General features: G+C 38.3%; 1 protein-coding gene across 1 annotated transcript in view; it reads left to right on the top strand.

Moving 5' to 3' along the window:
• Positions 1–336: 336 nt before the first annotated feature.
• The window catches only part of LOC122084519 (HVA22-like protein k), a 24,007-nt gene continuing 1,706 nt past the window's right edge, over positions 337–22,637 (top strand). The window contains exons 1-5 of the mRNA XM_042652820.1: positions 337–550; positions 6,144–6,202; positions 6,513–6,610; positions 7,126–7,177; positions 13,299–13,362. Coding sequence (XP_042508754.1) covers positions 518–550; positions 6,144–6,202; positions 6,513–6,610; positions 7,126–7,177; positions 13,299–13,362 — 306 coding nt within the window. The 5' untranslated portion in view covers positions 337–517. The remainder of the gene's footprint in view (positions 551–6,143; positions 6,203–6,512; positions 6,611–7,125; positions 7,178–13,298; positions 13,363–22,637) is intronic.

Here is a 22,637-nt window from a genome sequence, read left to right as displayed (position 1 = left end):
AAGTGGTCAGTAGCCCATTTAGCAAGATCATTTATAAATGGCACCATTTTGACACCATTTTGAATGGACCAGTCAGGGTGCGGGACAACCGACCGATTGACATTTCGATGTATCTATTCTAGGCAAGTAATCAAAACTACAGTAGTACTAGAGTGTGGCAAGTGTCATGAACGGTTAAGTTATCCCGACTCCTGAGCAGCAAATCTGTCCGAGTAGAAACCATTATCTGTAGCGAAGATCCATTTTGAACAATCCCGATCATGCTGCACAGGTTCATTTCGTACTATGTCACCATACGATTAAAGCACACTCAAATTCTCTTTTTTTAGTCTTGGCTAAACAATTAAAATCACACTCGAATCCTCTGTTCGTTGCTTCGTTACGCTCTTCTTCTTAGTATTTCGTGCTCAAGGAGGGCGACGACGGGGCTCGGATTGAGGAAGAGCAGAGAAAAAAAATTTATAGGGTTGAAAAAGAGGAGCTAGGGATTGGAAACAGCTTTGTTGATTGACATGTGATGGCTCTTCTTGGATCCGCTATCTCGGGTGAGGTCAGTCAGTTTCCATCTTCATTCATTGTTGCAATTTGTTTTTCTTCTATCTTGATTTCAATTTCTGGATCCGGGTGTGGCGGGATTTTGATCTAATCAATCACGTTCTTGTATTCGCTGTTGATTTCTTCTATTTTTGCTTGTTACCTGATTGCGAAGTTCTTATTTGATGGTCTTTTGGTGTTTGTATGTGATACACTCGAATGATCTTATTAACTTAGTAAGATATTTCCATTAGGAAAAAATAGGAAGGGAGAAACAAATTGTACGAAGAAGGGGAGGGATACCCCAAACAAACTTCCCCCAAAAAAGAAATATTATTATCATCTGACAGAAAATAATAGTGGACTCAGTTTTCGTAATTTTGCCTAGAGAAAAATTCTATAATTGGTGCAGAGGAAGCAGTTTATTAGTTTGATAGGATGGATCACCTTAATCTTGGTTCATTCAGGATGTCACTTAGTTCTTGGTTCCTATTTGGGTTTGTTATCTTCTTCCCTGTGGCGTGAAATTTCATCCGCTGCTAAAGAAACATGTAATTGGGAGTTTGGTTGTGGAAAGGACACTTGGTGGGTGTTTAGAAGACTAAGAACTTAGGTTAGAAAATCAATGAAATTCCAGAAAAGGGAGTGGAGAAGGAATAACCAGACTCAAGAGAATCTAATTATGTAGCAATCAATAATTCAGACTGAAGTGAAATTTTGGTTGAAGGTCTTACTGTTGGTTAATAATAGCTCCACCAAAGAAGAGCCTTATCCAACAGTTGGATCCTATGAACCAGTCGTGTTTCAGAATAGCAACTTCAGATCCTAAAAAAATAGGAACTCAAGTAACTCACAAAGTACTGGACAGATGCAAATCAACTTTTAGAACAGTAAATAGCTTATCAAATTATGAAGCCAGATTTGATGCCTAGATGACTAGATCTGTCTCTGAAGCTCCTTATATCATGATCAGAAAACCGCACAAAACTAAGTATCTCAGTTCAAAAAAGTGCAGGGAAAAATTATATAAATAAATGTGATTTAAACTCAGTTCAGCAAGGATATGCCCTCAAAAAACTCAATAGAACAATGGTTCAATTAGAGTGATAAGCCGATAACAATCTGAGAAGATCTTACTAGAAATTGCAGAAACTGATAGAAGAAACAAACAGGAAATAAGATCTGACCCAATTGCAGAACTTCAACATTGAAGAAGGGATTTAGAAATGGAGGATATGATCAGACATCTCACCTGGCCTTGCTCTAATCCACCAGCAGTATTGGAATCTCACCAATAGGGCAGTTGGATCATTCAACCAAATCTGAATCACACAGACCATGAATAGCAACAACCATCGATTTTTTAAAAAACTAAATTGGTCGGAGCTCAGTGGCTCTTATGAGCCGTATGTAGAGTTAAGTGTTTATCTCATACCCTGTATGAAGTAGTGTCTAAGACTCTAGCATAAGACAAAAAAAGAAAGAAAGAAAAAGAAACTTTTCAAACCATGGGGAAGGAATTAGAGTGTTTTAACTAAATAAAACTCTATCCTATCTAAACTGTTACAAGGGAAAGAAGATAAAGTAGAACTCCTAACAAATTAACTCTTTCCCTTATCCAACTAACTAGATAAAAAAGAGTCAAATTTAAAACTCAGTTACGGCTCTGAGTAACAGCTGAGTCAAGTGTTTCAAGAGTTCTTCAAGTTATTTTTCTTCTTCCTTTGGCACCTTTTAGAGTACCTATCTTGATATTGAAACTGATCTGCATCGTAAGGACTCTATGGTAGAGCTATTCTTGTGGTTGGCATGATGGAGACTATCAATCTTGTGGTTGTGCATTGTGCAACCTCTTCCAAGGGGGTTTTTATTTTTATTTTTTTATTTCTCTCTTCTTATTGGTTTTCTGGTATGAGGGTATTCTGCACTTAAAAAATGATTTCTCGAGTAAATTGTATATCCCCATTTTTTTACAGCCTGGGACAGTCTAGAAAATTTTTTTTTATTAGATTTTTTATTTTGACTTCCTATTTTTTTAGTATAAAGAAATTTAGCTTAAAATTTTTGGCTTAAATATTTTTCTATATGGGGTCGTGAAATTCAAACTTGTCCTATTTGATTGTTGGGTTGAAACTCCAAGCTGAATCCCTTTCTGTCTTGGTGGTTTTCTTCAGTAAAAACAATGGTTTAGGTGCCCTTAACTAGGTTGAGTCTGGTTGTTGTGATGAGTTGATGAGCTGAAACGAGGTTGGCGGGTGCAAAAGACAAGTTTGCAGGTTGCACCAAGTATTGCCACCCCTAGCTCACAATAACTGACATGGATATCTGAATCAATCAATCAGGGTCAAATTTTTTTTTTTTGATGGAAGAAAAGAAGTATATTACAGAGAGATAATGAGTGAACAAGTTACATTGTTCTGAGGTTCCCTTGGAACCCTCCACCCTAACGACCGTAAATATATCATTGCAGGATTAGAGCGGCTACTTTTATACACATACTGAATATGCCCATACAAATTGACCCTGATATTCCTTTGGGAACCAGGGTCAATTTGTTTCAGACTATTGGTGGTCATATTTATGGCATAGTCAAGTTGACTAATTTCTTGAACTAGATTGAACTGCACTTATTGACAGTTGATTTGTTGTGACAGTAAAAGCTGATGAGTCAGCAAAAGTGGGCTTGTTTTAGTGGAAATAAACCTTGGTTTGGGTTTTATACATACTGGGCCTTTAGTCCAATAGGTTTTCTTTATAATAGCTACTTTAATGGGCCGGCCTATAATAAGGGTAGAGGCTAGCATACGGATTAGTTAGATAAGTGTCTTTATTTTAATTGTTATTAGGTGTTTTAGTTAGTCTGGATTAGGATTCTATAAATCAAATCTTTGTTTTGAGTTAGTTTCCTTTATTATTTCAGTTTTCCAGTTAACTTTTATTATTTAATTAATTAAGGATTGTTAGGCCTTTCCTTTATAGTGTTTGAGTCTGTTTTTGAGTTTCTATATAAGTTTGTAAGGGGGTCCAGAGCTGTACCCAAATTTTGATAAATGAAAAGCTTTGTCTTTGCTGCTCTCCTTCATGCGTGAAGATTCCCTTGTGTTTGATCTATCCAAACACCTTTCCGCTGGAAGCTCGGGTGACCTTCTCTTTCGCTTATTCTTGTTCTTCTTCATCCTTCTTCTCCTCCATTAATCAATTAAGCTTTCCTCTGAATTTTCTGCAATTCTTATTCTGATATGGAAGTCATATGCAAGTTTTTTTTTTTTTTTTTTTTCATGAATGACAATTGAGGAAATCTGGAAAAATCAAGAATCTACAAGAAATATCTTCATATGGTCTTTATCAACCTAGAAAAGGCCTTCGACAAAGCCTTCGACAAAGTCCTCAGAGAGCTAGTATGGCATGCATTGGAGAAGAAATGGGTATATAGTATGTATGAGGGCGTGTTGACTAGTGTGAGATTGTTGGGGAGTTTTGGTAGTGAGTTCCCAATTACCATTGGGTTACATCAAGGATCCGCTTTAAGTCCCTATTACGCTTATCATGGGTGATTTAACCAAGAACATTCAAGGGGAGGTTCATGGTGTATGCTTTTTGCTGATGATATCTTTTTAGTGGATGAGACGGTGGCATGGATTAATGATAAGTTGGAGTTATGGAGAACTAACTTTGAACCAAGATGCCTTAAGATAAGTAGAACGAAGATGGAGTATATAGTGTGTAACTTTAGCAGCTCTAGGTCTGGTACCGAAGTGGTGAAACATGATTAGAGAGAGATCCTGCAAAGTGATTGTTTTAGATATTTGCGGTCAACTAGTACCCAGGATGGTGAGATAGATTATAATGTTTCTTATAAAATTAAAGCATGATGGAGTGATGGACAAAGTGGAGAGGTGCATCCGGAGTGTTGTGTGATCGACGTATACCTCTCAAGCTCAAAGGAAAGTTCTATAGGTCAGTCGTAATATTGGTTATGTTGTATGGGATGGAATGTTGGGCAGTCTAGAAGCGTAATATAGATAAGTTGAGTATAGCACTGATGCAGATGTTGAGATGGATGTGCGGCAAAACTAGGAGAGATAGAGTGAGGAATGACAAGGTAAAGGCTGAGTTGGGAGTGGCCCCGATTTAGGACAAGCTCTGAGAATGCGCTTAAGGTGGTATGACCATGTTCAACGGAGGCCTTGGGATGCTCCAGTAAGGAGGAGTGGTCAAATCCAGTGGGAAGGAGCTAAAAGAGCTAAGGGGCAAGCCTAAAATGACCATTGATGAGTTGGTAAGGAAATGACATGTAGGAGCTGGGGATCGACCCTATTATGATATCAAACAAAGCTGTTTGGGGGGCTAAGATACATGTTGACTGCGTTTAGGTGGGATGGCATGGAGGTGTTGCATTGCCTTGTTTCTTTTCTCTATCTTTGCCCCTTTTCTCGCTTCTTCCTTTTATCTTATTCTTTGAGGGATCCATGTACCGACCCATTTAGTTGGGAAAAAGGCTAAGTTCTAAATCATAAAGTAAGAACTCAATCCTAAATTCTCCCTGATCAGAATTCAGACCTGCTGATCTGGAGTTATTTCATTATTGCAATTCTGCCCTTATTTTTTAGCTGATATTCTGTGCATCAGTATGCTGATTCGAGTTCTGGTTTTACTGTTCTGTTATTGCTCAGATTGGCCTATGTTCATTGATTGTTCAATATTTTTCTATTGTCTATTTTAAGTGGTGAATTTACTGTTATACCCCTCTCCTACGGCTACTAGGTAACTCCTGATCCAGCCTTTGGATCGAGTTAAGAATTTCAGCAATTTTTGCACCCCTTGGTTGCTGAACTCGACCTAGTTTAGTGACCATCTGAGTTTTTTTTATTATTTTTATTATTTTTATTTTGCCTTATGTGATTTCTCCCTAATCTGGTTTTGTGATCTATGGTATTCATTTCTGTTTGGTACTTTTTTTATTATTCAATTACAGTATTACATTAAGTAGCCTCCCTAGAACCTGGCAAAAAAATTATCAGTGAATTCCTGAACAATTCTCATCCAACAAATGCAAGCCATTCCTGTAAAGATTATAACACAGGAGATAATATAACTTTTCTTGGGCAAAATAAGTGATTATTCAGATAATCTATATTGCAGTAACAAGCTGAGTGAACTGTAACCTTCAACAACATTATCCACAAAAGGAAGTATTGGGTACTTATATCTATATGAAACCATGTCACATGCAAATGTTGAGAATATACTCGTGTGGAGTAGCTCAGATTGTAAACCAAAAGAATTATTTCTTCAGTTGTTCATTTTTTTTTAATCTATAGAAATGAAATGCGACGTATTCATCTTGCTTTATGCTTTATAAATGATGGTCTAATATTCAACATTGATTAAAAAAAAGGGCCATTACTGAGTGCTGATCCCACCTAAACAGGGCAGGGTCTTGAGAGGGGTGAGTTTGGATTCAGTCCTAACCTTTGGCATTTTTTTGCACGAAGTGGCTGCCCTCAAGGCTTGAATCCCAGGCGTATGCCCTGGCATCCTGAACCTTTTACCGTTGCTTTGAGCAATGGACCCGACTTCAAAATTGATTACTTCTCCAAATGATGCAGGTTGGGTTGCGGTTGCTTCTCTGTCCACTTGGTTCAAATATTGTTATCCGAACAGCATGGTGAGCCTCTAAATCCATGTTTATATTAGCAGATTAGCAGTAGAAGTTGAAGTTTGGATTTCGCTAATTTATTTATTCTTATTTTAATTAATATATATATATATATGTGAAGCAATAAGTTCTGAGATATTCTTATGTAGATATGTTTTGGTGAGTTATGCATCAAAATTGGAGCATGGTGTCCGTAGGTTTCAAGAAGCCATATTTTCCATTATGCAGGCTCCTAAAATCTTACTTCTGTATGCTCATCTTGTTCAGTTGTTATATTATGTTCTATAGGTTTACTAATATATCGTTGAAATTTTTGCAGCTGTTCAGTTGGGGTTGTTTTCCCTGTGTACTCTACATTTAAGGCTATTGAGAATAAGGATCAAAATGAGCAGCAGAGATGGCTTTTATATTGGGCAGGTCAGTGGTTAAGGGCTCCTTAAGACATTTTTTGTATATAGTTTTTTCTATTTGAAAGAAAATAAAAACATTTTTCTACTAAATTTATCTGTTTTTGAAAATCAGAAAATAAAAAAACAAAGTTTTTCTACACAGCAGCAGAATTTTTATTTTATTTTAAATCACAATCATCTGGGCCCCACTTTATTCCAATTGGTTTTAATTATGGCCACTAGCAATGGTGCTTAGCTTAGTCTCCTCAACTGATCTCCATTGATGGGGGAGCTCTGATGAAACAGATGTCTCACCTTCATTTTACTTCTACCTAAATGTTTTCATCTGTCAAAAGGTTGTTTTACCCCTGGAACCGCCATGTAATTATTGTACATCTAGTGCAAAGAAGGAAATTCTATCCCTGTTTTTTTAAAAAAGAAAGCTGAAAATGTTATCCAAACAATGCCTAATTTGTTCTTGGATTGTTAGGTTCACATTATTTAGATATATATTCCAATGCCTTATTTTGAACATACTTGCAGTATATGGATCTTTCAGCCTTGCAGAGGTGTTTGCGGACAAAGTACTCTCCTGGTATAAAGCGTGACCTCATATTTTTCCTCTTAGTTGGCATTGGCTATGGTAATCTGGAAATTTCATGCTTGTTGGGTCTCAAATGGAAGAGGGTTTAATTTTATTTACTTTTATTATGCAATAACTACGGAAAAGAAAATAGTCATGTTCACCTTTCTATCTATTTTATGCCTGCTATTCTATAAAATTACGTTGAAGATATGTTTCTCTTGTTTTTATTTCATTCAGTAATTGTGTAGACTTACAATTAAACATTGTTGGTATTTGAAAGCTACGGTGAAATATCATGATCTTATGTTGATTAAAATCTGCCTCTTGTTTTGCTGGAGTGTTGGAACTTAGAATAATCTCCCGAGGCATTTGCTAGTTTCAGGCCATTGGTAATGTTTCACTGTTTGTATTATGATATGCCATAGGTGTGTTTATTGCTCATATTATATTACTCACTGTAAACCAGCTTTGATTATATCTACATATACAACTCATTCATAATTACAGAAGTTTAGATTTTTTTTTTTTGGCTTTTTATGTCACCTTTTTTATTTTATTTTTTATCAATATGTATATTAAACCTGAATAATTTTTCTGAACATATCTCTCTCTCTCTCTCTCTCTGCTGTTTGTGGCAAAGAAAATAACTTGGGTGACTTTGAGACATTATTTTGTCTCTCACCTCATTGAACTGTTGCCACCTGAACAGAACTGATTTGTGTGCATTAGCCTTCGGTGAAGTATCAATAAGAGAACAGAGGCTGGTGTGTTTCTGTATATGCCCAGACACTTCAAAATGGGAGATGCATTCATGTCTTCCATGAGTGAAAATTTTTTGCCAGGTATTATGGAGACATGCAACGCTATAATAATAAGCCATAAGCCCTACTAAAAAATATAATATGTAGGTACAATAAAAATAACTTGTGTAGACACAATAAAAAACGTTTGATCTCTTTGATAACACTTACAAATTTTTTATATGATATAAAAGCCATTTAAGAATATAGGAAATAAAGAAATTGTTTTGTACTACTTCCCTTGAAGTCCCTGAATCCTAGGCTTTTGGGGTTCATTGAAATTAATGACTTGTGGCCTTGTTGGACCCCAACAGTTGTATCTGTATGCATTGTAGCTGGAAAATATTTTTGTTTCAATAGTTGTTAGGTGACCGCTGTTCAGTGGGTGTTTTTCTTTCTATTGGTCTATTGTGATGCCTAATTATATATATATATATATATATATAGGGACTGTCTAAGTGACACATCTATAGGTATAGTTAAAACTTGATATCTTTTAATTGCCTCTGGTCTTATTCCTAGAATTTTTTTAAGTAGGGCATAAAAAGGTGTTTCAAAAATTATTTGAAAGTTGACATATCATTGTGTCATCATAAAAAACTGTCATTGTCTAAACACATTTTCCGAGTACACACGCAATATGACTGAATTTGCCCTCATGGAAAGAAAGTGTGTTATACTGAAAGGGTAAAAAATAAGGTTAAAAATTATTTGACAGCTTAAGAAAATCCCACATATATATTATTTTAAACAGATTAAGAGGTAGGTGTTGGATTTCATGCCTTGTGTAGGGATACTGTTTTTCTTAGGCTTTAGATCAAGCAGCAGATAGTGGACTGATGCGGAACCTGGGTCACAAAACACTATGGGGTCTGTTATGGGCCCACCCAAGCTCTAAATTGGTCGATAACAAGAGTGGCAAAACGTTAAATAAATGGAGGTTATAACTTATAAGATAGTGGCAGATTTGTAATTAAGGGGAATCTTGAAGGGGGCTTGATGTAGACACAGTTGCACTTACCTGGTTGGATCAGCAGGACCGGTTGTGGACGCCAAGGGCTAAGAAGAACCGGTCCAGCCTAGGTTTTTGGACCAACTAGGGCTGGTAGTAGTTAGTTTTACATTATGTCTTTTATTCGTCTTTGAGTAGGATACGTAGGAGGTAGAGAAGTAGGTTTATGTTTGGAGTCTAAGTAGGAGTAGTCTTTTATTTTCCCTTTATATACTTGTATAACTCAATGTTTGACTATTTAGAGTGAATTTAAATTTTAGAATTAGTGAATTCGTGTGTGGTGTGTGATCCCTTCCCCCTCTTGTGCGATTTTCCCTCTTCTCCCTAAGGCTACTCCATCAATTTGGTATTAGAGCCGAAGGATCCTATCATCCTTGTCACCCTACTCAAACACAACTCCATTCCACCTCCCATAACCCTCAAGCTCCATTCTGCCCTACCATACCCCATCGCTCTTTCCTTCCTCCCTATTTCAATTCTACCTGAAAAATACCCCATCGACAGAGACTGAAAAAAAAGAAGAAGAAGAAGATGCAGTAAGGTGAGAAGAGAAGAAAGAAGAAGCAGCGGAAGAAAAGAACAAGAAGAATCAGGAAAAAAAAAAAAACCCGCCTCCTCGTTCTTTGTCCGACAGCCAGAGAAAAAAAAAATCAGACGAAGAAGAAAGGCGAGAAGAGAAGAACCAAAAAAAAAAGAAAAAAAAAAGAGAAGACAGAAGGAGCAGAACAGAAGAAGCAAAAAATAGAAGAAGAAGAAAAAAAAAACAAAAGAGACGACAGAAATCAGAGAGGTAGAAGACAGAAGAAGAAGAAGATTGGAAGAAGAAGAACAGAAGAGAAACAGAAATCAGAAAAAAGAAGATTCAGAGAAGAAGAAGAAAGAAGAAGAAGAAGAGAAGCAGAGAGAGAAGACGAAGGGATAGAGAGACGAAGAGGCATACCTGGTTTCCGTCGCCGATTGCTCGCCTCAAATCCTGCCGCAAATTGCTCTCAGTCTCCAACATCTCCAAGGAGAGATATCTCCTCTTGTCGGTAATCCAAAACCCCAACCCCATCCTTTTTATTTCCTTTTTCCTGCTTCCTCTTTTTCAAAATTTCCCCTTTAATTCTGTTTATTTCCCCCAAACCCCTCCCATTATCCTTTATCCCTTTCTATTCCATATTCTTCTTTATTTCCAATTAGACCCTTTCTCCACACATGTCTTCCTTTGTGACTTAAAGTGCAACTTCACTATTTACAGTTCTGTCATCCCCAAAAAAAAAGAAAAAGAAAAAAAAGAAGCGATAATTGCTATTCTACCATTCCTCTTTAAGTTTCCATCTAATTACTATATTGCCATTACTCTTTGAGTGTAATTTGGTTAATCATCACCATGGTAGCCAATATTGAAGTTGTTCAACAGCTGAACTCCTATAAAGAAGAAACTAATGCAAAATTTGAAGCTATTATGATAATGATGGAATCCATGCAAGCTTCTATTGCTCGTTTGGAGGCAACAGATAAAGGAAAGAGTCCCATTCAATGTCAGAATTCTTCCAACACCGTTCCACAGGATCCACCACCACATCATACACCACCGCCACCACTTTCACCACCATATAGAACTGGTAGATATGATGATGGAGCAGAAAGAGCAGCAAGATTGGATGTCCTTGATTTTTATGGAGTCAATAATCCAGAACTGTACCTTGACTGGATTCACAGCCTAGAGACATTCTTCAGATGGTACGGATTGACTGAGGCCCGAAAGATCCTATTTGCAGAGGCCAAACTGAAAGACACGTTCGGAATATGGTGGATCAAGCAACAACAACAGAACCGAACCCGAGGCGTTGGTTTAGTCACTACTTGGGCTGAAATGCATGAAGTCATGAACCGGAGATTCTTTCCTTCTAATTACAAGCAACGCATGCATCTCAGGTTTGCACAGTTGAAATAAGAGAATTTGACCATGGAAGAATATGTTAGGTTCTATTATTTGGCTACTCGTTCGGATTTTGAGTGGGATGAAGAAGTATTGATGGCACAATGCCGCAATGGTTTGCACCCTTAACTTAGTGCCGCCCTTGCCTCTAGCCGACTACCTGCAATGGAAGACGCTGTCCAGGTAGCATATCAGGTTGAGGAGAGTCTGAAATGTCCATACAATCGGCGGCCATTTACAGATGCTTTCCCTAGGGGTTCTAGTTTTATTCAGCCACAATCATCTCAACAGGAAAAGTCAATCAGTAAACCACAGGCTAGTGCTTCATCTATGGCATCTTCACGACCTAGCCGACCGTATTCTCCACCTCGTCGTGATTCAGACATGTCATCTTCATGACCTAATCAGCCATACTCCTCACCTCAGTGTGGTTATGACAAGAACTTAGCATTTCCAAAGGAGGCTATTCAATGTTACTCATGCAAGTGGTACGGGCATAGAGCTAATCAACGTCCTAACTGGTTGTTAGCCCACATCGACAAGGACAATTTTATACCCTATGCACCAGAAGAGGAACCGAAAACAGGAACAGTAAATCTAGAGGCTGAATGTGATCATGATCCTAATGAGATTAATGATGGTGATAGTGAAGGTGAGCCTCTACCGTTCTATGTGATCCGTCCTCTTTTGACGACACAGAAGATTCCTGAGGAGGACGATTGGCGTCGTAACAGTATCTTTCAAACCAGGGTGTGACGCAATGACAGTTTGTGTAATATGATGATCGACCCCGGCAGTTGTACCAATGTTGTTGAAGATGTTGTTCGCAAGTTGGGACTGAAAACTGAGCCTCATCCGAACCCCTACAAGGTTGGGTGGGTGAACAACAATAATTTGAAAATTCATGAAAGGTGTTTGCTCACGTATTCCATTGGTGGACTGATCGATCAGGTTCAATATGATGTTCTCCCTCTGAAAGTCTGTCACATTCTTCTGGGGCACCCATAGTTGTTCGACAAGAAAGCCAAGAACTGTGGATATGAGAATACATACACTTTTCAGCATGGTGGCCTCGAGATGAAGTTCCTTCCAGCAAAGGATCTTCCCCCTCTCAAGCTTAAGAAGACAGTTGGTACTTTTCTCATCAAGCGCATCGACTTTGACGGCATTCTTGGACCTCATCCAAACTTGACGGAGTCGAGTTCTTTTCAGAAGGGGAGAGCTGATGTCGATACAGTTGTACTTACTTGGTTGGACCAGTAGGACCGGTTGTCGAAGCCAAGGGCCAAGAAGAACCGGTCCAACCCAGGTTTTTGGACCAACAAGGGCTGGTAATAGTTAGTTTTACATTATGTCGTTTATTTGTCTTTGAGTAGGATACGTAGGAGGTAGAGAAGTAGATTTATGTTTGGAGTCTAAGTAGGAGTTTATTTTAGTATTAGAGTCTAAGTAGGAGTAGTCTTTTATTTTCCCTTTATATACTTGCATAACTCAGTGTTTATTTTTTAGAGTGAATTTAAATTTTAGAATTAGTGAATTCGTGTGTGGTGTGTGATCCCTTCCCCCGCTTGTGCGATTTTCCCTCTTCTCCCTAAGGCTACTCCATAAGGGCTATTGGGTCATAAGAGTAGGGAAGGACAAATTAAGGATTTAGAATTAAAGATGGAGGGTAAATCAGGAATGGAGACTAAAATAAGGACAAGGCCATGTAGAAACACAACCCTAAAACGATGCAGAAGACAATGGAAAAACAAAACAAACAATACACACGGATTTTACGAGGTTCGGCAAGGTTGCCTACGTCCCCGGTGAGATGAGATCCTGCTTCACTATCAATAGAGAATAGGGTTACAGCGCTCGTCCTCACACCTCTCAGTATTGCTTGCATTACAGAGAAAGAAATCCTCGCTACAAATATATAGCGAAAAAAACCTTAATCCGAAAAGTACACAATTGCCCTCAAATAAAAAATTCGAGCGGGGGGCTGCGCCCCCCTACACCCCCTGCTATGCAGGGGGGCCTCCTGCCCCCCTTGCAACCCCCATGGCCCGCTAACCGGCTAGCGGGACCGCCATCCTACCTGTCTAGGTGTTGCACCAGTACTCCCTGGATTAAACTGCGACGGAATACAAGACATCATACACCTACAGGCCACCTTGGTTACTAGTCGATGCCAAGGCAAGGCCTTGACAACTATCATATACTCGATTCCAAGTAGACAGAAGTTAAATAGAGTTCAATAGTACTATCCACTCTCATGATCTGTGCATGTTTCCAACATTGTTTTCAAGTAAGGCATGATTTAGCTGAGATGGATGTAGTGTCACTTTGCAGACTAACTTGAACATTAAAGATGGCTAAATTGGTTAGTTGGTCTTTTCTCTTATTTTGCAGGGTTCCAATGTACTACCACATGAAGTTTGCATTTCTTGTTTGGCTTCAACTACCATCTGCTGACGTAAGTGCAAATTGATGTTTTTGGAGTGTTTTATGAATGCTGTTTATTCCTGTATAAATTCTCAAGTTGTCTAGTCTTTGTACGAATTGCTATTTGTTGGGAACATGGTTCAAAATGTTGGATTTTGAGCATTTGAGAGCTTTGGGGTCAAGTTTACTATGAGCAAACTTGTTAACATAGACATAGCATGCTGATGTAGGAGGATACCTCGACAACTAGGCTTCCTACAAGTATTACCCACGTGGACAGAGATAGATTCACTAAGCCTTAGAATGGGATTGGGATTAACAGAGAATAGCACAATACATTATTCAGCATGCATGAATTAGAAGATTATTAAACAGAGTAGCCGCAATCAATACTAATCTAGAAAGAAAAGCATATGAACTACCTAGGTCTCAAGTGGGGAATATGGGGAAGGGAACATGGCAACTTAATGTAAATAGGCACAAATCAATTCAAGAATTCACAGAGTAAGTATCATGCTCTTCCTTAAATCATTCAACCACTAAAGAGAACAGCAGAATTCTTAATCACAGAAAATTGAGTATGAAAACAGCAGCAGTATGTAAGTTCAGCAGGACAAATACATAAGAGCAGCAGTAACAGATTTTAGACACAACAGGGTAATTCGAAAGGGCAGCAGGAAATAATAATGGCTGAAACAGAGGTTAATTCGGACTTCAGTGGGATCAACAGGGGGTAGTAAACAGTCAAGGAAGTGGGATGGGGGTGGGGATTTACTTACCTTAACGCTGTCCAGTTCTGAGGAGAAAAGGAGAAGTCGAAGTCCTCCCAAACAGGGGTGCGAGCCACCCTATTTGATAAAGGAGAAAAGTCCAGATTGGTGATGTACTGCTCAGCAACAGCCCAGTTTATTGATGAGGAACTCAGCAGCAACCCAGGTGGGGTCTATTCGATGGAGGAGATCTTCAGTTACTGTGAATAATGGCTGCAATAGTGCAGCAGCAGCAGAGAGACAGAAACAGCAAAAGAGAGAGATGAAGGGAGAGGTTAGTGAGAAAAAGCGGAGGGACGAGACTGAGAAACGAGAAGAGGGAGAGGGCGGCGAGAGAGATGAATCATGGGGGGTTGGGAGCTTTCTTTTCCTTTAAATATTCTTCATCGACCAATGGCCTTACACATAAATAGAGAAATAGTTACTAAAAAAAAGAAAAGGCTAATCCTAGGAACATAATTTTAGAATAGAGAAGTTTCGAAAAATAAAACAAATAGGAAATAAGATAGTTTCCTACTTAATTCACATACCTAAATAAACAAGATACTATGAAATAAACTACTAAAATAACAAAACCATCAGTGGGACCCACAAAATCTGGGCGATAGGAGAGAGAGATAGAGAGAGAGAGATAGAGAGAGAGAGAGAGAGAGACCAGCGATAGTCTCTTTCCTCATTCTCACGGTAGAGATCGACCAACAGCCTTCTTTCTCCTTTCTTCCTTCTTCTTTCTTCTAGTCTTCCTTCTTTCTTCTAGCTTTCCTCCAGCCAAATAGAGTGCACATATGGCTGGGTCTTGTTGCGCCTACACCGCTGGTATACGTAGATGTACCCATCACATGCACATCCAAACACCTTTAGAGGAAGAGATAAAGCCAAAACCTGAGGAGACAAGGTCTTTAAAGGGGATTTGGAACCAAGGAGTTTAGTGGGCATGTGATTAATGAGGAAGGCAACAACAAAAAAAATCAGATCAAAAGGTCTTAGGGACATGCATGCCGAATAGTAGACTCCTAGTGACTTCCAACAAGTGGCGATTTTTCCTCTTAGCTACCTCATTCTGTTGGGGTGTATCAACATAAGCAAGCTCGTGGATAACGCCATTATTGGTAAAAAAAAAAAAAAATTGGAGTCCGTCATATATGTACCCCCCTCTTATTAGAATGATCAATTTTAATTCAATTATCAAACTAAGTACAAATCATCTAATATTAATTTTTTTAAGGCATCATATACATCACTCTTATGTTTCATCAAAAAGTCCAAGTGGACAGGGAAAAATCATCAACGTGGAAACAAAATAACGATAACCGAATAAAGAATTAGTGCGAGAGAGTCTCCAAACATAAAAATGCACAATATGAAAAGGAATAGTGGATCTATTACCATGATATGGATAAGAAGAGCAAAAATGTTTTGCAAACATACATGGTTCACATTGAAAAACATGGGAGGAAAAAAGAAAACAATGGCAATTGTTTTTTCATAATAACAAAAGGTGGTGGCCTAAACGTTGATGCCAAAGCATCACAGAATCCATAATATTGTTATCACTCTGTCCACACACATAGGATTGAGCAAAGAGGAAAATAGGTGTGCGAAGTTCAAGAAGTGAAAGCCTTTTCTCCTCATGTCCACTGCCAATAATTCTCTTCATCACCAAATCCTAAAACAGACAATGAGACGAAAATGAAAGTGACAACAGTTCAAGCATTTAGTCAGGTGGCTAACAGATAGAATAGTGGCAAAACTAGGAACATGAAGTATAGAGTCTAGAGAAATTGAAGAGGTAACATGTACATTGCCCTTGCCAGAAATGGAGGAAAGGGAGCCATCGGTGGCCGTAACGTTATCTCGAGTCTCGACTAGAACAAACAAAATAGGAATCATAGCATTGAGACGTATCAGTCATATGATAGGTGAGTCAATAACCCAAGGAGCAGTAGAAGGGGCAGATGTGGAGACCTATAAGGTGGAAGCTGAAGTGTTTGGAACTATGGATGTAAAAAAGAAGAGCTACCTAGCTGAGACATAACCTTGTGTAACGCTGCGATATCATCCATAGTAAAAGGATTGTGATCTGAAGGTGGGCCAGATGGATACGTCATAAGGTCAAGCTAAGCTATCACAATATGTGCTCGAGCTCCTCCTTTCCTGCCACCACGTATAATAGGGGGATGGCCAAGAAGTACCCAACACCTCTCTTTAGTATGTCCAAGTTTTCCACCGTTATTACATCAGAGTCATCTCTGTTGTCCCATGGGTAGGCCCTATGCCTCTGCCACCACCAGACTCCTCAAGGGATGATATCAGTTCCATGGCCGTAGGGTTTCCTCATTTTGGAAGTAGCTATAGACCTTATCTAAGGAGGGGAGAGGAGACTGGCCTAAGATATGTATTCGGTTTGGTTCATACTTAGGGTTCAGGCCACCAAGAAGAATGAAAACATGCTCCTTCTCAAGTGTGCGGTACATTTCAGCTTCATCCTTTTCATTGGATAGTTGGAGGTCCTTATAGTGGTCATACTCCTTCCAGAGACCAAAAATAGTATTATAATCCTTAGAAATGATCCTATCATCCTACCTCATTGTGCTAATATTTTTGATAAGGTGGTAAACCTTCGTTGAGTCACCCACTTTGCCAAAAGTCTTGTTCTGCTGTGAGGCTGTTCGCCTCACACGCAAATTTGGATTACTACCAGACCCTACCACCTCTATCCACCAGCAAAAATTTCATGCCAAAAGAAGTTCACCATGTTGCAAACAAAGCTCCAATAAATGGTGGAAAAGTCGAGCTAACGGAAAGAAAATTTTGAATGGCTGAAATGCAAGGAGAAAAGTATGATACGAAGTGGGCGATAAGTTTGAGTTGCACAACCAAAATTAACAAGTAACCAATCAACGGTGGCACTATATCTATCCAAAAGTTCCAACTGGCTGCATCATCCTGTCATGCGGTTCAGAGAGCACTGTATCTATTATTATTCACAACTTCAAAGGGTATTGGCAAGCAGTTGTCCTCAGCAAGAGTGGAAAGCCGAGGTCTTGTTTTCCTAGTGACCATGTGGGGATTGGGAAAGAGATTATACTGATTTAAGAAGTAAACAGTACCAAAACAGAATTGAAAACAGGGAATAAAAGTCCAGCAATAGGGAAAACTCATAAAATAAAATCAGACAAACACTATCCCAAATATCCTTGGTAGTTCCTTTCTTATAAACCTCCTTCCAATCTCAGGCTTCATCATAGTTGTCACGACGTCATGGCGACCGAAGACGGTGGAGGGGTGATTAAATCGATTTGGCGATGAATTGCCCGCTATGGCGTTGCCATGGCAATCAAATCGCTCATGTGTTATTTTTATTTCTCCTATTTTCTAAAGTTATTTAGTATGTTACAATATATACTCTATGTCCTATGACAAAAAAAATCAACATTAAGAAACATCAAGTCTTACAAAATCAACAGTCACACATCAAGTCATCAAAAATCAACATGACTTCTTGACATTTAGAGAAATGCTCTTGTTTTATAATAAGTTTGATTGGTCAAATGATTTTATTTTTACATGAGACTTTTTGTATTTAGTATAACACAAAACTAGCTTTCCAACAAGTCTGAGATATTACTTAAATCTGAGTTGTTATGACAAAGTTATGTTCCATTCAAACTTAATTTGAAGTGCGTGAATGATGTTAAATCGCTTAGAAAAAATTCTACGGACATCAAAACAAAATATTTTATCGGAATTTTGGTTTTTTAGCAATGTTTTACCATGATAAAATTTATAAATTTTCAGAATTGAGAAAACCCTAGCATTTGAAAGTTGAAAATTGCCCTATAACAAAAAATCCAGTTTTTGTTCTTCGATTGCGGGGTTGACTTTGTATCATTTTGGAATTTGATTTTTAAACTATTTTTGTTGGATTCAAATAAGGGGTATTTGCTTATTTATGAATAATATCTTAAGTACGGTCTAGATCAATTGTGTAAACCAAATGTCCAATACTAGAGTTTAATCAACTCTTGAACAAATACAAATTTAAATGAAATAGAAAGGTTGGATGGATGTTACCTCGTGTGGTGCGTAATGCAACTATGCAATGTATGAAAGAATGCACATTGTTGTCTTCTTAATGCTTACGCTAGAATGCCAAATAATGGATAAGACTAGGGTAGAGAGAGTTGAGTTCTTATTTGAAGATATGCTCAAATAGCGAGACTAGAACTCAAACATATGACTCTCTTTTCTTCACTCTAATCCACAATTAATGCACTTGGATGTATAGTATTGAGTGTTATTATGTTATACATAAGTGTGGGCTATTTATAGAGTTAGTGGGTTAAGAGAGGAGTAAAAAAATATGTCTAGCAGACACATTTTATCTCTACCGGTAACTACTGGATGAAGTATCTGTTGGAGAAATAGATCTGTCGGAATATAGCCATTGGGTCTTGAATATATCCGTTGGGCAACTTTCAAAACTATCCGGTAGGCATCCGGTTAGCCGGAATATTTACCTGAAGGTATCCGGAAGTTACCGGTTGCTTTCGAGTCATTAAAGGCCTGCCAAGTTCTGCAAAAACAGAACTGAACCGGTAGTTCCCGGTAGGCCTCTGGGTTTTGACCTGTTCAGATAGACTATACGAAAACAGTTATATCTTACTCTTCAGAACTCGGATTGAGATGATTGAAGTTGCATTGGATTCACAACTCAATGTTCTACAACTTTGTAGAAGAAATCATCTTCAGATACTATCATATGAAATGACTAAAATACCCTTGAACTTACCCTTGATCATGAACCTTGCTGAAGTCACAGCAATTGTCATGACATGTTATAACCAACAAGTATCCAAACTTATTTGAGTCTTTTTACTTAGTCATTTGGCATCACCTAGGGACATTCTAGGTTAAGATAAACTCATGGTTTAAGATCTCGCTCTCGCCCCCCATCTCACTAATCCAAAAAAGAGAGATCTCACCGAGATCATATATTTTTTCGCGGTCGACTCGGTGGTTGGTCTCGATCATCATATGGTCTTTGTAGTCCCTAAAACTAGGTATTTATCCTATTTTAGGACTTCTAAACACAATGGAAACATCAGTTTTTTTATTTTTTTAAATCAAACTTAAAATGATACTAAGATTTCGTACCCTATGTAAGTAGTCTCCGGCTCTTCGGACCCTAGGCTAGTATGCTCCATTCCACAATCCACATTCCACAACGAACACATGACACGCCATAATCTTAAGAATTTAAAAGACATCATAGATAATTATTTAATTGATTAATAATAACATTGATGACTGATGAATCACATTAACATACATTTGAAAATTGAAATGACATGATATTGGTTATTGATGATGTTTCAATGAAAAAATGGGTTTGAGAAGAATTTTTTTTATCTAAAATGGTTCTTGAGAAGAAAAGTAACTCCAAATGTGGATGATGAGGTAATATTCTCTACTCTTTAAGCTTCAATGAGTGTAGGAATGGAGATCCTCAAGCAAAAGCACCAAAATTCTTGCCCCTTAGTGTTTTTTCTTCAAAAAAGTAGAGAGGCGAGATCTTGGCGAGATCTCGGTGAGATCTTGTCGTTTTTCAACCTCGCCTATGATCTTGTCTCGCTAATCTAAAGAAACAAGATCTCAGCGAGATCTCGCCGAGATCTTGAACCTTGGATAAACTTAAAGGATGCAATAAGTAATGCATGCTTATGAGATGCAGTGTAGTGGATAATTTTTTTGTGTATGGTGTGTGCACTATTACATTGGACTAAGATCTTCAAGACTTCTATTAGTCTTCTTGCAAATGGTCTTCTGGTATCTTCTTGTAGTTGGTCTTCAAGAGTCTTCATGTGGAACTTGTATGCTTGATGTCTTCAATGTGCTTCCATGCACTTCAAGTCTTGATACTTTGAGGTCTGATACCTCCTGATACCTGCTTCAAGTCTTGATACCAACTTGTTAATTCATCTCACTTGATGATTTCAATATTCATTCCATTTGCCAATTTGTCTCTTTGACTTGATGTCTAGAAAACAATACTCAAAGGCAAATTGTGAAATACATTCATATGTTTGTTATCATCAAAACCAACTATAGGAGTGTGGGCCTAACAAACTTCACAGAATGAGCCCAGTTCAAATAGTTGGCATTGTCCAACTTCACAATGGGGATCTGGGTGTTGGGATTCTCAAAGGCTATCTGAGTGGACTGGGAACCACCTGAATCACTAGCCGAAGCTTCTGTAAGTCCACTGACCTCAGACATAGTGTAGGAATACAGTCAACAATATGGGAAAATATCCAAACCATGTGGGGATTACACACTCAACCCAAATACACAGTCCCAACACTAAAATAAAATTCCAGCAGAGGGAAACAAGCACCAAATTTGAGGAAACTGCATTCAAACACACCCTTCAAAGGGTAGCATCATTTCATGACAACTCAAAGAATCCATATGAGGCAGTTCACAACCATTACACAACTGAAAACATCACACATTGCATTCCAAATGCAAAAAAGAGGAAGAAAAACCGATACTGGCTGTACCTGGCAGTCCACAAAGAAGTGAATTGTGCTCTGACAGCTTCTTCTTTCAACGATGGAGATCATATGGCAAATGTAAAGGACTCTTGGGCAATTCTTAGGATCCATACCCCTGCCCCAATATAATGGGCATTTGCCTAAAGTACCCTTATTAACTCCAACAGAATGGTTCTGCAGAACAAATCCGAATATAATGGTCAGACTGAAAGTTATGGTGGTTTCTTACTGAGGTTAAGAAACTGAAAATCCGGGTCAGACACTGAACTGACAGAAGTATTTTCAGGAATCAAAACAGATTATTATATATGGATTCAAGAGTTGACTCAGCAGGGAATTAGGCCAATAACAGAATCAGAATATTAACTGAAAACAGATATCAGAAACTTGATGAGAAAATAGAGATTTTAACAAGTCGACTAGGACTACTCTTGGGTTCAACCAGAAATTTAAGGTTTTCAAAACTGAAGTTAAATCAGAACAGGAGATTGAAGGAAGAGGGTAAAATTTTAATGAATGGAAGAATAGCTAAATAAAGAAAACAGATGTAAGAGAAAGAAGAGGAATCACCACCAATTCCTTCCTGGAATCGCCAGTTAGTACCTGCTAAATCACCAAAGAATTGGGAGGCTGAAGCCAAGAGTTAAAAGGGTGGAATTGTGAACTGAATAAACAACCGACATGACTTCAAAACAGATCTGGAATTTATAGGTAGTATTCTAGTCTGTCCAAGCAACTTAAACAGTGAAAAAATAAAGGATGTAACCTGCTAAAAGCTAATCCACGATTTGGAGAAGCTTGGTTGAACCAGAACTTGAACCATGGGTCAGGTTTGGACCAAAAACTGAACCAAACTGATCCAAACAAAACTGCAGGCCATCTTTCTTTTCTTTCTATTGGTGGAAATCTGCATCACTATTGCTTCCCTCAAACAGATGGTGACAAAGAGACCATTTTTTCCATAGCATGCAGAGGTTCCATAACCGAGGAAGGTGATAACATGGAGGTGACAGAAGTCATTGACAAAGAACATAATTGGAAACAAAAATTAGCTTAGAGGCCCAATTATCACTGTAAGTTGAAAAGCAACAAGAAATGAAGTGCAAACAACCCATCATCATCTTGGTGTTATTTACCCCTTTTGGCCAGGTCTCTTTGTGATCAGGAAGTTTCATTTTCATGGAGATTTCGGAAGAATTGGCTAATGAGTTAGCTAAGGTTTGGGTTTCAAGGCATTCCTATATTGGCCACTATTGGGCAAGTTTAGTTCCCTACTGGGGTGGCTTTGGCATATTTGGACCGTTGTTGTCATATTATAGTTATTGTATATCTCTCATATTTTTGATAAATTATTTTTTTTCTCTATAGAAGTAAATGAATAAAGCCTATCATCCAACTGATTAGTTCTGCATATTGTACCGTTTGCTCATATCTGTAACTCTATGTCAACAAGGACTCTATGAGTCATACTGGAACACAGTGGCTTTCCTTGTCACTGTTTTGAATTCCAGAGACTGATTTTTGAATTCCTTGGAAAAGTTCCCATCTATAACCGGGTTGATTTTGTGAGATGAGAACTTCTCATGTTCTTGAATCTAGACCCTGTGACAGATATCACATTCATGAGTAGCCGCATTGAAGAAGGGGGGGGGGTATAATGCACTACAGAGTGGATGGCCATGTAGTCACCATGCTGTGTGAATCTTTTGCCTGTACATGGTTTGTATTTGTGTACACATGGGTAGGATGATACCCATCTGCCTCCTCACCTTCCCAGTTTCTCAATCGCTATTTATGGGTTAGGCCCTCTCATTCAATTATGTTATATATCTTTGCTTCCACTCTCCGTTCCATTTATGATTTTTCTTATTTCTGGTGTTTGAGGAACCCAAGGTTTTAGTAACCTGGGATTGCATTCCTTTCAGTTTATTGTACGTTGCTGCTCTCTCTCTATCTCTCTTGTGTGGGGGGGGGGGGGG

This window comes from Macadamia integrifolia, chromosome 7, assembly GCF_013358625.1.
Source record: "Macadamia integrifolia cultivar HAES 741 chromosome 7, SCU_Mint_v3, whole genome shotgun sequence".
In the NCBI taxonomy this organism is placed as follows: domain Eukaryota; kingdom Viridiplantae; phylum Streptophyta; class Magnoliopsida; order Proteales; family Proteaceae; genus Macadamia; species Macadamia integrifolia.
The sequence above is the reverse complement of the archived record's forward strand: the minus strand, read 5'-3'. Positions and strand labels throughout refer to the sequence as shown.